Source organism: Corvus cornix, chromosome 2 (assembly GCF_000738735.6).
Source record: "Corvus cornix cornix isolate S_Up_H32 chromosome 2, ASM73873v5, whole genome shotgun sequence".
Classification (NCBI taxonomy): Eukaryota; Metazoa; Chordata; class Aves; order Passeriformes; family Corvidae; genus Corvus; species Corvus cornix.
This window is the reverse complement of record NC_046333.1, coordinates 91,049,381-91,065,090: the sequence shown is the minus strand read 5'-3', so window position 1 is coordinate 91,065,090 and position 15,710 is coordinate 91,049,381. Positions and strand designations below refer to the sequence as shown.

At 43.5% G+C, this 15,710-nt stretch overlaps 1 protein-coding gene across 6 annotated transcripts in view; it reads left to right on the top strand.

Moving 5' to 3' along the window:
• The first annotated feature begins 232 nt into the window (after positions 1–232).
• ANKS6 (ankyrin repeat and sterile alpha motif domain containing 6) overlaps positions 233–15,710 on the top strand; it is a 48,429-nt gene continuing 32,951 nt past the window's right edge. For 4 of the 6 annotated variants that reach the window (XR_005601453.1, XR_005601451.1, XR_005601452.1 and 1 more), the window contains exons 1-6: positions 233–645; positions 4,073–4,572; positions 7,009–7,053; positions 9,344–9,548; positions 13,040–13,146; positions 14,576–14,718. Coding sequence is in view for 3 of the 6 variants with exons in the window: in XM_039549161.1 (XP_039405095.1) it covers positions 287–645; positions 4,073–4,572; positions 7,009–7,053; positions 9,344–9,548; positions 13,040–13,146; positions 14,576–14,718 (1,359 nt within the window). In the remaining 3 variants the exon portion in view is untranslated. Of the gene's footprint in view, positions 646–923; positions 1,007–1,070; positions 1,188–4,072; positions 4,573–7,008; positions 7,054–9,343; positions 9,549–13,039; positions 13,147–14,575; positions 14,719–15,710 lie in introns of those variants that run through there. The other 2 variants (XM_039549162.1, XM_010393882.4) reach the window with 2 other exon arrangements.

Below are 15,710 nucleotides of genomic sequence, written 5' to 3'. Positions count from 1 at the left end.
CGGAAGGGGGCAGGAGCCGTGGGGCACCGCTGGGGCTGCCAGCAGGGCAAGAGAGGCGCCGAGCGCCCCGGCCGAGGCTGGGATAACCCTCGCCGGCTCCGCGGAGCGCGGCGCAGCCCGGCTCCCCCTTCGCGCCGTGCGAGAGCGGCCGGGGCGCTGCGGCCGCCCTGGGCCGGCCTCCTCCCGCCAGCTGAGTCCCCTCCTCCCCGCTGCCTTCCCGGCGGCCGCCGAGCCGGCGGCGGCGGTCGCGGGCGGCCGAGCCGCTCGGGGCCCGGCAGCGCTGCCCATGGGGGAGTGCGGGGTGCCCCCCCAGGTCCAGCTCTTCCTCCGCGCCTGCGAGCAGGGCGACTGCGAGACCGCCCGACGCCTCTTGGGGCTGTCCGGTGGCGGCGGCTCCGCCGATCCGGGGGCCCCCTCTTCCTCCTCATGCGGCCCCGAGGAGGCGGCGGCGGAGCCCCGCGGTGAAGCGTCGTCCCCGCCGGCTTCCCCCGTGCCCGTGGACTGCACGGACGAGGCCGGTAACACGGGGCTGCAGTTCGCCGCGGCGGGGGGCCACGAGCAGCTGGTGCGGTTCCTGCTGCGGAAGGGTGCCTCGGTGCAGAGCAGGAACCACTACGGATGGAGCCCCCTCATGCAAGCGGCCAGGTACGGGAGAGAGGGAAGGATCAGGGCCGCGGTGGAGGGGGTGCGTCTCCGGCCGCCATCCCGCCTCGCCGCGGGGCACCGGCCTAGTCGGCAGCAGCCCCGGGGCGGGGAAGGGAGGGAGGGAGGGCCGCCGAGGCTCAGCCTTCTCCGCCCTCGGGCTGCCGCAGGCGCTGATCTCCCTCGCCCTCCGAACCGCGGTCCCTGGACCGAGGGAGGGCGCCCGGGAGCGCCGGGGAGCTCCAGGGGAATCAGCGCGGGAGAGAGGGCTGGCGCCATGTTGAAGGCCGCGGTCGGTCGTTGCCGGTGGATCCCGGAGCTGTCCTGAGGGGATCCGAGTGGTCACCTGTTCCCGTCCCTGGGGGTGGGTGACAAGGGGCTGCCGAGTGTAGAGTTGGCTAAGTGTTATGCATTAGGGGCATTAGGAATTATCTTTTCGTAGTAGGAATGTGGCGTTTGAAGCAGTGCACTCTACTTCTTGGTTAAGCCAGTGCAAAATTGGAGATAATGTGAACGCGAAACATTGCTCCCCTCTGTAACACCAGGTATACGTACGTAGCCTTACTTAATTTTCCATGGGTTTTTGGTTTTGTTTTTTTCGTATATACGTGTCTTACCTACTTGTTGAAAACTCACATCTGATGTAAAGCGTACTGAAGCGAACAGAAACAGTTAATTTCACTTGGCTTTCCCATGTTTTCTTAGGTGGCTTGCTGGAGGATGTGGAAAATCATTGCTGAGGGTTTTTAATGACAAAACTGGGTTATTTTCTGGGTCAGTGATACTGTGCTTTGCACGACCCACTGCTGGGCTGTGGGAGGTTCCCGTGTTGCTAATACTGGAGTTGGTGCTTGTCTTTATTCCTATAAGCACACCTTGGGCTCATAGGTGTGTTTTGCAGGGTTGGAGGGCATTGCTGTTCTATAATAACTGAATGCTTAATTGAGAGAAGAAATGTTTTTTTTTGTTTTGGTCTCTTTTTTAAAATTTCATAGCATTAAAATACTTGGAAGAAAAGACTCTGTTTCAAAGTCAACATTTCTCTTTTCAACTAATGGCCATAGAAAGTTCCCAAAGAATGAGTCATACAGCTGGTTTCCCAGTAAGAACAAGGAAGACAAGGTTCAACAATTTTGTTATTTTATGAAGGTTTAAAAAAAAAAAGAAAATAAGTTGCAGAAACAGTCTTAGATTTTTTTTTTTCCTCCTTAATGAAAACCATATGCTCATTCCCTAAAAACAATAACGTCAGATGACTATAACTCTCTCACTGATTTCAAGAATCACTGGCTGACATTTGCAAAGTACTGTATGTATTGTTGAAATCTGTGGAGAAAGCATAAAGTAGAAGAGCATGTTCCTCTTTTCTTTTTAATGGATAACTAGAAAGGAAATACAGTGTTTGATCAAAGGTAGGCTTCAGACTTACATAGATGTTTAATTTTCTGGCTGCGATTAGCCCTATTGAAATTGGACAGGAGGTAGCATATATGCATAAAATTAACCATGTGCAGGGGTTGCAGGCTCTACTGAGGTGATGCAGTGAGGGCTACCAGGGTAGGCCTAGGGAGTAGACAGACCCCAGAGGCTTCCTCCTGCAACTGTGTAGTTTCTGGAAGGAAACTAGGGACTCTGGGGCTCATGTTTGCTCTAAGTGGTTAGTAGCATTCTTTGGGGTTTCTTTGACTAACGTTTGCTTTGCTGTAGTGTACAAAGGCTGCTTTCAGTGTCAAAGTTGGGTTGTGCTAAGCGCAGTGTGCCCAAGCGTATAGTAGTGCATGATGCCCGCAGCGAGAGCACGAGGCACACATCTTGACAAGCTATTACATTTATCAAAATGTGGGGTTCTTCAGCTGGGAACAGTAAAGGGTTTCCATTTTCTCACAGATAACTGGTTTGCACGATTGTCTTTTGCTTACTGACAAACTACCAGCGCCTCTGATAGTCAAGAGATACCAAAACTGGGTTGCTGGTAAAACTGGTGTCAGAGTTCAGTACTCTGACCAAGTTCTCGTAGATATTCCACACAAGGAGGGTTTAGTGCCGAGTTTCCTTATTGGAAGGTATTTGATGTTACACAGGGTTTTAATTTGGCCTAGTAATGCAGCAGTCTCCCAAAATGATAGCACAAGCCTGACATAGCAACTGCAACAAAGTCGAATCACAAGATACCATGGCACACCCATTGCCAGTTGCTGTATGCTCGTCATCACAGTGCTGGGTGTTGGAAGGAATGGGTAAAAAACCACAAGACTGTCAAGGAGAATTGTAAATCACTCAACTGACCTTGTAGCCAGGAATAATTCTTGATAAGCCTGTGTGAACTGCAGGCCAGTGATTCTTTAGCATGAACTGGTAATGATGCATGCTTCTCCACTTGTGTGTCTCTGCCTGTGTGTTTCTTTGGGCATCCCCAGGTTCATGAGGTAACAGATAAATTGACTCTTTGCATTCTAGCCGAGTGAGTTTGTGGTTGTTCTGTCTGCCTGCTTGTGTCAGCTTACACACTGGGTATCCCCAGTTATCAGGAAGGAATATGTGGCTGTAAGCCAACTCAAGCACCTTGGTTTCTTGAAAGTAATTCTTCTGGTTGCTCAGTTTTGGTGCTTGGTGTTGGGCTGAACTGTGTAGACACTTCCCCTGTGCTGGTCTGTCTGACTGAGGAGCCGAATGCTTTCTATTGATTGTTTTAGGGGAGGCCGTTCATGTGGCCAATTGTCGCACTCTGCTGGTAGAGCCATTTCTCTTAAAGATTGCCTCTGGTCCCCTTGGTGTTGAGGGAAGTTCAGCTAACTTTACAAAAGTGGTGGCCACTCACCATGTTCTCTGAGCTTCATGGGCACGTGTCTGTATTCATGGAGTCTTCTTCCATTGTGGGAGTACATTGGTGGTTCACAACTAGAAAACAAGGGATAATGCAAATAAAAGACTGACTATCCAGTTCATAAAATGGTCTTTTTTTCCCCTTAGTTAGCACTGACTCTTTGCAGTTTTTATTTCTGTTCAGTAGTAATGAGGGTACTTAATTAAGATCCCTGGAAACAAGCTGGCTTTGATCCTTCAACGTGATACAGCTCTGGAAATAAGAGGATGTAAGTGACTCTCTGTTTCCTGGAAGTTATGAGTTGGTGCCATGAAGCAGAAAATGCGGTGGGCATTTTAATGCTTTGGTCAGACCATCCTCTGCAATAGGTGCCTGCTTTATGAGCATGGTCACTGGTACATGTGGAATGGTTTAATTTACAGTCCTCAGCTGATGATTGCTCTCCTCCAGCAAGGTGCCATTGTCACATTCAGTGATGTGTGTATGATCCCTCATAGTGTATATATTACTCAATACACCAATTTGGTAACAAAGTTTTCTGGGTTCAGGGTATGTTGGTTTTTGCAATCCAAGGTGTTAAATCTCCTCTACTCTCTTTCTCCCAAGGTTTGGACATCTAAGCGTGGCCCACATCTTGCTGGAGAATGGTGCTGATCTCAATGCACAGAACAAGTTAGGAGCCAGTGTCCTCACAATGGCCTCCAGAGGTGGCCACGTCAGCATGGTGAAATTGTTGCTGGAATCCGGAGCTTTTGTGGACAATTATGACCATTTTAGCACAAATGTACTTCACAGCAGCAGAGACGACCTTCCTGATATCACTCCACTGATGGCAGCTGCTCAGCATGGACATGAGGCAGTGGTACATCTGCTATTGGACTGGGGAGCTGATTGTAACTACACTGTAAAGACAATGGGCTGGAGTCCTTTAATGCTGGCAGCTGTTAGTGGAAAGGTGAGCTTGGCACAGCAGCTCGTGGAGAAAGGTGCCAATCCTGATCACTTGAATGTACTACATAAAACACCTTTTGACATCTCTGTTGGCTTCAAACACAAAGACATGAAGGACTATTTGGAATCTCTCACAACGATCAGACCTCAGGCAGGTATGGAATGTTGCAGTTCTGATTGTGTATTTAGAAATTGAGGAGCTTATTTTGTATGTACATGATGTTCTTTGTAATTTGCAGCTGGATTTTAAAAATGTTGGAGTAAGTACACCTACTTCAGCTGAGGTACAAGTGCCCAACTTCGGCAGATTTTTTCCATGTTAGCAGGATAAGATTCCTGTCTTTATGTGGCTGTTTTGGGGACACTTTTCAAGAAATTTATGCAAACCAGCAGTGGGAAGTACTTAACAAGAGGGTTTGGAAGAGCTGCATCTGAATTTTCCAGCTTTGGACTGCTTGCTATAAAATATAAGCATGTGGCTAGCTCTAGAAAGATCCTTTTGCAGGTGCTACCACCCATCCAGCCATGGTGGCAGAAAGTCTGCACGGTAGGATAGTCCACTTTAGACTCTATGCCACTTGTGATACCCATATAGACTTCCTTAAATCTTACCTATTTATGTCTGTATTGTACTGCCATGTGGACATGTCCACAATCCCTGAACTTGTTGTCTATATTTGGTGTCATTTCTGCAGGTCAAGCTTCCCTTGTACTTGAAGATGTAAGAACAAAAATCAGGCATCTGTTTCTGCTGTAGAGAAGGTGTTAACTCAGATATTGACTTACAGGTTAAGTTGGAACTCCTGAGCTTTCATACAGCCACGCTGCCAGGCAGAGCCGATTCACTGTAGATGTTTGCCCATGACCAGTCTCTTGAGGACAGACATAAGTTAGTTACAGTAGACAGAACCAGAGATCCGTGGAATTCACTAGTGCCCCCGTGTTTACATGTACAGGATGTACGTGCAGGCTGAGTTGGCCTCATGAGTCTTCAAAACCTTCTGTGGTCATACGACTTAAAGTATTGAAGGACTCTGTTTAAGTGAGGATACTGGACTTGCTTTAAAGCAGATTAATGTTTGTCACCTGTGCTGAGGGGGAATTTCCGTCAGCAGGAGGGTAGTAACTCATTTGGGCAGGGAGGGGAGTAAAAATGTTTCTCTTCCACACAAATTTTTGCATTGGTTTTTGACCATAGTTCAGCCTTCTCCTAGTGCTGGAGTCTTGAATATCCTGTAAAGAAGAAAGATCATTTCTGTCATATGGAGACAGGAAAAAAAAGAACTTTTCTTCTGATCCATTGCCATAGATAGGGCAGACTGCCTCCCAGGAGAAAGCAGCTACTCTTCTCAGGGCTGTTCTCAGTAGCAAATTCAGAACTGCCTGGAATGGCTTGGGTGTTGCCTGCCTTCTGTCCCTGTCCTTACTTAGGTTTTCCCAGATGGCAATCTTTCCTTCTGGCATCTTCTCATGGTCTCCTGCTCCCTGAAGCTGCCTCTCTTCCAGGGTTTTCACATGGCAAGTATGGAGCCTGGTCCTTTCCTAAACTAGTCTTTTGAAATCTGTTTTCCAGTGGTGACCTCATACACAGTTCCTTCTGTAAGAGCAGTTTCTGAATCAGGAGAAAATGTAGGACCCATCACTCTCTTTCCTGGTCTTAAAATAAGAGTTTCTTGGAGTATTTTGGGCTTTTCAGCAATTGGTTTTGTTCAGCATATTAAGATGACTTCCTTTGGAGTCAAGCTGTGAACATGAACCTTTTCTGTATTTCATAAAAATGACAGAATTGGGCTCACGAAATCTCTCAGTGTCTCCTTGTTTTCCATAAAATCTTGTTACCCCATTGATTCTGTAGTGTCCATAATAATTTGGAAGATAGAGGACGATACATTTTTCTGGCCTCAGTGGAAGGTGAAAAATACATCACTATTTTTTCTCATCTTATATAGTGCCAGAAGTTTCAAAGCACTGTTAAGCCACATCAAAAAAAGATTATTCAGTCAAAATATTACCATCTGTAATAATTACAGTTCTTACTATGGATGGTTATCTGGGAGCTGAAGGATATTAATTCACAAGTAGCAAGCTGTAGTTAAATTGACACTATTATTTTTGTGACCTTTGCAAATTAACCTGGAAATACTCGAGAGGAAATAAAACTGGAGCAGCTTGTAAAACTCCTTTTGTGTCACCTTTCAAAATGATCCCATGCTATTTGAGTGTTCACTGTTATACTGAGGGTTTTACCAGACCACAGAATCTGTACTGTGGTTCTTTAGTGGGTATTTAGACTTCCAGGCAGGAAACAAAAGAGTTTCCAAGTACAATTTCCTGATGGAGAATGGAAATTGAAAAGCCTGTGCTGGTGCCTTATTGTAGTTTCTAGCTTTGCACAGAGAACCATACAGGTGAGTCATTCTTCCCAAAGGTAATAAAGAAGTTGTCAATACTTTCTTTGTTCTTACTAAATATATATCTAAACATATGTTTTATAGTACTTTAAGTTTTTAATAGTTTTTCCTATACAAATTTTACTAGAAATTATTGGGCTTTTTTTTGATTGCTAGTAGAAATGTTTGTATTTCTTTCAGATACAGAAAAGAGTCAACCTGATGTCTTTCATGCTTTGAAACTGGGTAAGTACTGCTATGGCAGCTGGTGAGGGGTCAGTAGCTCTGACTGAGGAAGCTGTGACCGGTCCGGAGAGATGGTCCCAAAAGGAATCGCCTTCCCGAGGCCCGGTGTCTTCCCTCAGCTGCCAGCTGGAGGGCCCGTGCAGAAGCTGTCAGCTCTTTAGTGATATCAGCTCGTGATTCCAGCTCAGCTCTTCAGGGCAGCCCCCAGGCCAGACCAGGGAGAGAGATGAGAGGCCCGGATAGCTGTTCCGCACGGAAGGAGCTTTATTGTTGGGCAGGGGCAGGGAGCTAGCTATATAGGGATACAGGGGGTGGGTGTCAGAGGGTAAAGGCCAGTGGGCTACAAAGGATCGGCATAGGGTCTCCCAGAGGATTCTGGGTCTGTCTTCTTCTCGCCGTGACTGAAAGTAGCTGCTTTCCCAGAGGGGGTCCTGCTGGGAGATTGAGCAATCTCCTTATCTCAGCAGATGTCCCTCCAGGGCAGTGGCTGGGCATACCCCACATACTGCCATGATTCTTCTACCCTATCTAGTTTTTCTAACTTCAGAGCATGTCTGTTTGCTAGCATGGGAAACACGATTTTTCTGTTCCCACTCTTCACATGTGATCTACCAAAATGTCTTCCTGGGAAAGCCTCAGGTCTGTTAGATTTTTGGAGTGATCATGTGCCCTTCTTGTATCCCTCAGATTTTTGAGATTACCAAATGTTAATGCTGGGTCAGAAGAAGTATCATGGGAGGGGCCAAATGAATACTGGTCAGCACACTGGGTTTGGACTTCTTTACTTGGCTATGGATGGCAGCACTGTTAAAAAAGTAACTCCCTAGGTTAAGAAGTGTCCAGGATTCAAAGTAAATTCTGGAGTCTCTGTAGGTTCCAGGGTTTCTGTTTAACAAAGTCTGTGCTCTCGGTCTGTGTTAAAAAAGCCACCTGCTGTCTTTTACCAAATTGGAAGATACAAAAAGTAGTTCTGTGCTTTTCTGTCGTTCCTGATCCAAGAAATTAGCTGAGTGGCGTTGGTGGGTGTGAGTTTCAGTGAGTGCATTCAAGTGCCTGCAGGGTTTGTCTGGAATTCTGGCTGACTTTCCAGCTGCCATGAAGCAGTTTACCATCTGAAGGTTTTTTTTAAAGGTGAGAATTTTTCCCTTTGCATAGCAGTTGATGATTTGCTTGTTCTTGTCCATGTTCCTGTGATGGTACACACAGAGATCTTTTTTTCTTTTATCTTCTTCCCTGCTTTTGCCTACCATAGGACATCAAAAAAAATACAGGAGGTGGGTGAGTTTAAGCCCTCTGTTTGAGGTAATCCTGACTACTTCGTATATTTTTTAAAAGCAGTCCTACTTGAAGATTTAGAAAAAAACCCACAACTTTGTTCAAATAATATTCAGTAACACATTTCATACTGCTTCTCCTAATCTAGACAAGAACTCAAGTGACTTCCAGCTCTTTGATGTGGAAAGGTGAAAATTAGATTAACTTTTAAAGAGCTGGAAAGATGACTAATGATGATTTACTCTTGAGCAAGGAGTAGGGAAGTTTTGTATTGGAGGTGTAGTTCAAATACTGGAGGCAGAAGAAAAAGTCATTCTGAATATAAGAAAGTTGAGCACTGAAGTAGACCGACTCCTTGGGAGGTTGTGGAATTCCATCAGTAAAGGTTTTTAGAATCAATGAACTATCTTTGTAAGAGGAACTTGTGGGTCAGTGTGAGACAGGGCGTTGTTCTACCTGCTTAAGGCAAGGGATGGCCTCTACCACCTCTTAGAGTGCCTTTGTACCCACCTACTTTGATTCTAAAATTGTTGATTCTGTGATTTCAGCCTGTTGAAATGGAACAGGGATCTTTGAAGGACAAATCATGGTGCCTCAGCATCATCAATATTCCTTGCACGACATCATCTTACGGCAATTTAATAGAAATATTTCCTATTTGTGTCTTCACAGGCAGGATGCACTGCAGTTCATAGAGCCTTCCTTAGTCATTCATTTCAGAAAATAATTCTTGTAATGGGATTGCACCTTAAGTGTATAGGTAGAGAAAATGAGGAAAATAACCCTAACCCTAATGCAATTTTATGTAGGCTGGAAAGATGTACTAATTAACTAAAAGAGGAAATATCAATACAGGTACTTAACTTTAGTGTTATGGTTGCTCTAGTACTTTATTTTTTTCTGTTTTAGTTCCACTAAATGCAGACCAGCGTCAGCAAATCAAAATACACAGTAATTCAGTGGCTAAGCAGTTCTCTGTTGCTCATTTATGTTATGTTTTATTACTGTTTTGCAGGAGACTTTCAGCTGGTTAAAGAGATTGTTGATGAAGATCCAAGTCAGGTTAATATTACCAATGCTGACGGTGCATCTCCTTTAATGATTGTGGCTGTAACTGGACAGCTGCCCCTTGTTCAGCTCCTTGTTGAGAAAAAGGCTGATATTGATAAGCAAGATAATGTTCATGGCTGGACAGCTCTAATGCAGGCCACGTACCATGGGTAAGATATGTGCTCTCTTTGTATCTAGCAGTAAAGCAGTTCAATTTTTCTTACACCCCAGTAGAAAAACCCCTTTTCGATACTGACTCTAGAAGCAGAGAGGTCTTACAAGAAACTAAGAGACTTGTGACCTCAGTTTTTCGTGACTCTTGCACTGGCCTCAGATTTTTGGAGCAGATGTGAATCACATTTTGATCACCACAGTGTAAGAAAGACATTAAACTATTAATTAGAGAATGTCCAAAGGAGGGCAACAAAGATGGTGGAGGCCCTTGAGGGGAAGCTATGTGAGGAGTGGCTGAGGTCACTTGGCCTGTTCAGCCTGGTGGAGACTGAGGGGAGACCTCATTGCAGTCTACAACTTTCTCATAAGGTGAAGAGGAGGGGTAGGCACTGATCTCTTCTCTATGGTGACCAGTGACAGGACCCGAGGGAATGGCCTGAAGCTGTATCTGTGGAGGTTTAGGTTGGATATTAGAAAAAGGTTCTTCACCCAGCAGGTGTTTGGGCCCTGGAACAGGCTCCCCAGGGAAGTGGTCACAGCACCAAGCCTGACGGAGTTCAAGGAGTGTTGGAACAAAGCACTCAGGGACATACTGTGACTCTTGGGGAAGGTGCTGTGCAGGGCCAGGAGTTGGATTCAATGATCCTTGTGGATCCCTTCTAATTCAGCTTATTCTGTGATTCTGGGATGTTTGGACTTTAGAATGAGTGGAGCATTTGGGAACCTGAAGGAAGCTCAATAAATACTGGGAACATAGTGCAACAGGCAGTCCCCAGGAGCCTTGGTGCAGATTTCATCTTCCATGCTTTGATGTTTTTCAGTATAGTGAGAGATACTATCACCCCTCCTATCAGAGTTGTAAGCCTACATGAAGTTATGAAACTTCAAGACAATCACCCTTCCATGTGCCCTATTTTCCAGTCTTAAAACCATTCCTGTGTTCTTCTATTCAGCCTTTAGTTTTCATGGAGTTTTTGGAAATGCAACCGAAATAATTGTCATTTTCTGTAAAGCTCCTTCATAAATGTAAGTAGATGCTTAGGAGTCAGACCCCAGAAACTGGCCTGGCTGGTACTTCACATGTGATATCTGTCGTATACTTAACCCTGTCTGAATACAGGATATTCAGTTTAGGAAGGTGAACTTTTCTCCGTTGTTGTAGATGAGGCCTCAGCAAGGTGAAGGTTCACTTCACTGCCTGGTAATGCAGTCATTGTATAAATGCAGGTATTCTGCTCCAGCTTTCGTTTTTAGTCAGCAGATCTCATTGGACTGTGCAAGTGCAACAAAGAGGAAAAATAGGAGGTCAAGTTGTCATTGCCTTGTGAAACTTTGCTGAAGTAGTTCTTGAGACCTTTATTGGTGGTAGTAGTGACAGACATTCCACAGAAGTGCGCAAAGATCAGTTTTTCTGGTGCAGCTGTTTCACTTAGCTGCAGTCACCCAGCACCAGCTGGAATAGAAGCAGCCAGCACAAAGTGGTGTGCAGGGCTGCTGGCATGTCCCCTTGCTGGTACTCAGGTACTTCTCTTGTCTGTGGAAGCACACACAAAGCTGAGTCCTGCATCTGTTCAGTTTAATGGAGGACTGGGGTATGAAAATTCCCTTCCCTAATATATCAGTCAGTCTTCACAGTATGAAACTTGGTTAATTAATTTTGTTAATATGCTTAATGTTTGAGGTAGTGGAATTTTAGGGGTCTTTGGTATTGTTCATGCTTAAGTAAAGCTAACTAAAGGACACCAGCTGAGTGAAAAGACCAGGAGGACATCCCAGCCCTGGAAATAAGGGCGTGATCTCTTGGAAACAAAACTATCCATGAAGGATAAAAGATACCCTAGTCATGCAAGATAATGCCAGCGTCACAGCCATCTATGAAACCCTCTCAGTGTTGTCTGGTGTCATAGGTAAGTAATGACAGCAGGACTGACTCCAGGGAGATCTGGATCAATAGATGAGCAGCAAGAATGCTGCAGAAGTACAGTTGCTGTGCTAAGTTTTACTGTGATGAGCAACCGTAGTACCAGTGTTAGTAATACACTTGAAGTGTACAAGAGCCCTGTGTGTAAAGCCACATTCAGAGTGCCCCAATGTGGCTGGAACACCTCATGTGCATAAATAAATACTTACCCTTGTAACTCTATACTTTGCATCTGAGCCTTTTTCTTATCATGGAGAGTTGCAAATTTTCATAAAATCTGTAAATCTTTAGCTTCCACAGAGCCTCAGCTAACCCTTCCTCAGGACCACCAATAGTGTAAAGGGTCTTGGGCTTGAAGGAGGGAGCACACAAGATCTCTGTGAGCCAGAGGCACTAAAAATTGTGTCTCTATGTGTCTTCAAGGTATAGTACTGGAAAATAGGATGGAGGGACGATAGTTTTAAAGAAGAGAAAATAGGAAGTATGCAGAGGAGCTGTGGTGATGATAAGCAGAATTTTTTTAAAAGAGAGGAGTAACAATCCTCCTCCATTTTAGGCTGATTTTGTGTGGAGTAAATTCAGGAATGAAAATGTCATCTGTATGATAAGAAGTGGTGCTCTGAAGTGGAGATGTTGAGATCCATTTGTCAGCTTCATTATCAGAATTCGTAGTTACCTGTGGGTGCTTGAGAATGTTTTTCCTCTGTGTTGCTGATGCATGTCAGAGTTTGTTTTTATACAAGACCAGTTGCTGCTCGAGAGTTTTGTATTTAATATATGTTCCCTAGCTTTGTTGTTTGTTCAGTTATTTCATAGGCTGAATCAAGTATTGTTTTTAAATCACAAGGCAAGTCCTGCTTACTTACTCAGGTGTATCAGAGGGGAGGGGGGCTAACTGGAATGGGATGATGAGTGTCTTTTATGCAGCTAGCTTTGAGGAGCTTTTGTTAGAAGGTGTTTGTGTTGGTTGACATTTAATGCTGATTGTTTTTGCATTTTAAATGCCTCAAGGAAGTGATAATGTGCCTTCTCAATTATATAATTTATAGCTGTAATTAAGTGAAGTACTGTTGGAAGTTTATAAATTATCTTCAGTCAATTTGGCGTTTCTGTATGCAATTTCTTAATGTGTGAGTTGTGAGAATGACATTACATTGAAGTATTAGTGATGATATCTGATGACTATTGAACTGACCTTTGTCGTTGCATCTGCTTTACTGCCCTAGGCATTAATGGCTTTCATTGGGAAGGTGTATAGCAACATATTGCAGTCACTTCCACAGGATCAGCTTAAGAAACTGATTATTCAAATTAGGCTTTTAAGGCTGACTTTCTGCATGTTGATTAATGTACTTCGTAGTGAGTAAACAGTGACTGACAAAGGACTTGTGGGAGCTTCTGAAGAGCTTGTGAACAAATTTTACACTAGGTTAGCTGTAGAATGTGTAAAACTGATCTCTAATCGAGGAGCAATGTTACAAAAGGTTGAAAATGGAGTATTGGGGGCTTCTTTCTTCACTTACTTGTCCTTTAACATGATCAATGCCTTTTTTCCTTCCCTTAAAGAAACAAAAATGTTGTAAAGTATTTGTTAAATCAAGGAGCTGACGTTAACCGTCGTGCAAGAAATGGATACACAGCTTTTGACCTGATAATGCTGCTGAATGATCCAGGTATGGTATTTCAAAATACTCTGGAGAAATGTACAACATAAACAAATATACATTCTTTCCAATCTAGAAAATACATTGCAGTTGCTGGGAAGTATCCTCTGCTGTCCAGGCTGGACTGGACCAAGAAAGGACAATGTGTGAAAATGGTGGGGTTTGAGTTAATTGGTTAGATGAATGCATACGTTTATGGAATAACAGATTTTGTGTATTCCTCTTGCCTTTGTTTCTGAAAACTGTGCTGTTTGTGTCACCAGAGCCAGCTGAATGGCATTTGATTGTGGGGGCACTTGTATTCTGTGGTGTCATTAGCACAGAGCTGTGAGCTGGAACTAGAAATTGCCCCTTGGTAAAGAGCAACAAAGGGACAGGATAAAGAGTGCAGTCAGAACAAAACTAGGGAACTCCTAGCTGAACCTCTCACTAGTTCTGTAAAGGCTGAGAATAAATCACACCTCAGGGTTCAGGTTGTTTGTATGGAAGTGCTGTGGAACAAGGTAGTGTGTTTTGGGGAGGCTTGAATGAAACACATTTAGTTTTTGTTGTAGTTTGTTTAGCATACATTATTTGATATTGTTAACCATCCTTGGTACTTGAATTGATTTATCTGAAACCAAAACCCGTTACTGCTAATGAAGTCTCTGAATTTACACACGTGGTGGTTTTGGTTACTAGCAGATTCTTTTCCTTGTCAAAAGTAGATCACTAATAGTACAGCATTTTAGACAATAAATACAGTGAATTATTTTAGAACTAACTTCTGTGATAGAATAGTTTGTCTTGTTACTTCTTTCTCTCTCGGTCAGTTCTGTCTGCCCTTCTGAAAATTCTCCCTGACTGCTGTACAAAATGCAGATTTACAGAATTTTTTTTTTTCTTCCCTGTCTTCCGTCGTGCTTGTTCTTTTTTTCTTCCTCTTACTTTATATTTCTTAATTCTTTTTTGTCCATCTTTTTTCTTACCACTTCTTTTCAGTCCCTTCATTGTCCAGGCTGAACATCTTCTTTCTCTTTGGGATTTACTTTCGAACTTCTTTTCTGCAACCTACGCTTGAAGAAAGAATATTTATTTTTCTCTACTCTCTTCTGTGTCAGGTGAGAAAAGGGAGCATCACAATATTGTTCTTAACTTGTACAAAGTGCGAGAGGAGGCAGTTCACTTGGTCACATGTGACTGATTCCAACTGAATAGGATGCTTATTTATATTGATAAATACCTTTAGAGAGGTGATAAGACTGCAGCCCACAGTGTGGGGAGAAGGCATGGGAAAATAGGTCAAGAAAGAAAGAAGGTTTGGGGGTTCATCTGCTTTGTGTTTGAGAGATAGATCAGTTGCTACTTATATGGGATTTACAGGGAAAGTGTTGGTGAATTGGTTGTAATTTGGGAAAGCAAAACAGACCAAACATTATCTTAATTTGCTTCCTTTTAGACACAGAGCTTGTAAGGTTATTGGCATCAGCATGCATGGATAAAGACAAGAATAAACCGAACAACAGATCATCTCTGCCTTGTTCCAGAAGTAGGCAATCCTTAAACATCCCAATGTTGCCAGATGACAAGGGAGGCCTAAAGGTAAATATATTCATTCTTGATAAAAACTCATTAATTCCTGTAATGTGTAAGCAGAGAAAGTAATGGGTAAGAAGTATTTTGGATCTAATATGTAACTGGGTTTGTTGTCTGAATTCCTTGTTGATGGTGCATTCTGGTTTGTGGAGCATAGCATGTGTCCAACTTCCTTTTTGTCAGATGTCAAGGCAATGGGAAGAGTTGGCATTGAATCATTTCAGTGCCTAGAAATAGATCTCATGATTAAGCGGAAGGTACCATGTTCATAAGTTTGGAACTCAATTTCCATTATCATCTTGCTTTTAAATTTGGACAGAGGGTAGGCTCCTTTATAGCCATAAATGGAAACAGGCTATTGGCACTGAAAATTAAAAAGATCATAGTAGAGATTTTAATATGAAGAGTGGTGGAGGAGCGTGCACTTGAGACTTACATGTCCTCTGGCATGCTGTATCCTTAACTCAAAACTGGTGGTGGTCCAGTGGGAAACAACATGGAGTTAGAACAAGAGTATGCCACTTAAAGATACTGCATCTTACCCTGTCTGTTTGCAAAAGAGTAGGAAAAAGAGTTTTGTTGTCGTTGCTGTTCTTGTTGCCTATTTCCAGGCATCAGTTTATTTAGGTGAAGAATCTTTAATTATGGTGTACCTCAGAATTTCCTGGAGTCCTTGTTGTCGTCCTTTATGTATAAATATTACTAGGATCTTGAAAACACGCATGTTAATTTCCAGGCTATTTTTGACATGAATTTTAAAGACCATTTAAAGTTCTGCCCAAATCTGTTTTTGCAGTTTTAACTATGAAGGAACATGTGGTTGTTTTTATATGATTATGCTATTATTCAATATGATACAACTTATCAATTTAGATGGACCTATTTTATTTAGATGGGAAATTTTCAGATTAGCTTTTGGCTTTATGGAATACAGATCAACAGTGGACTGGATTGCAGTTTTATGACACAAAGGCTTGAATTAGGGTCATAAAAGATTG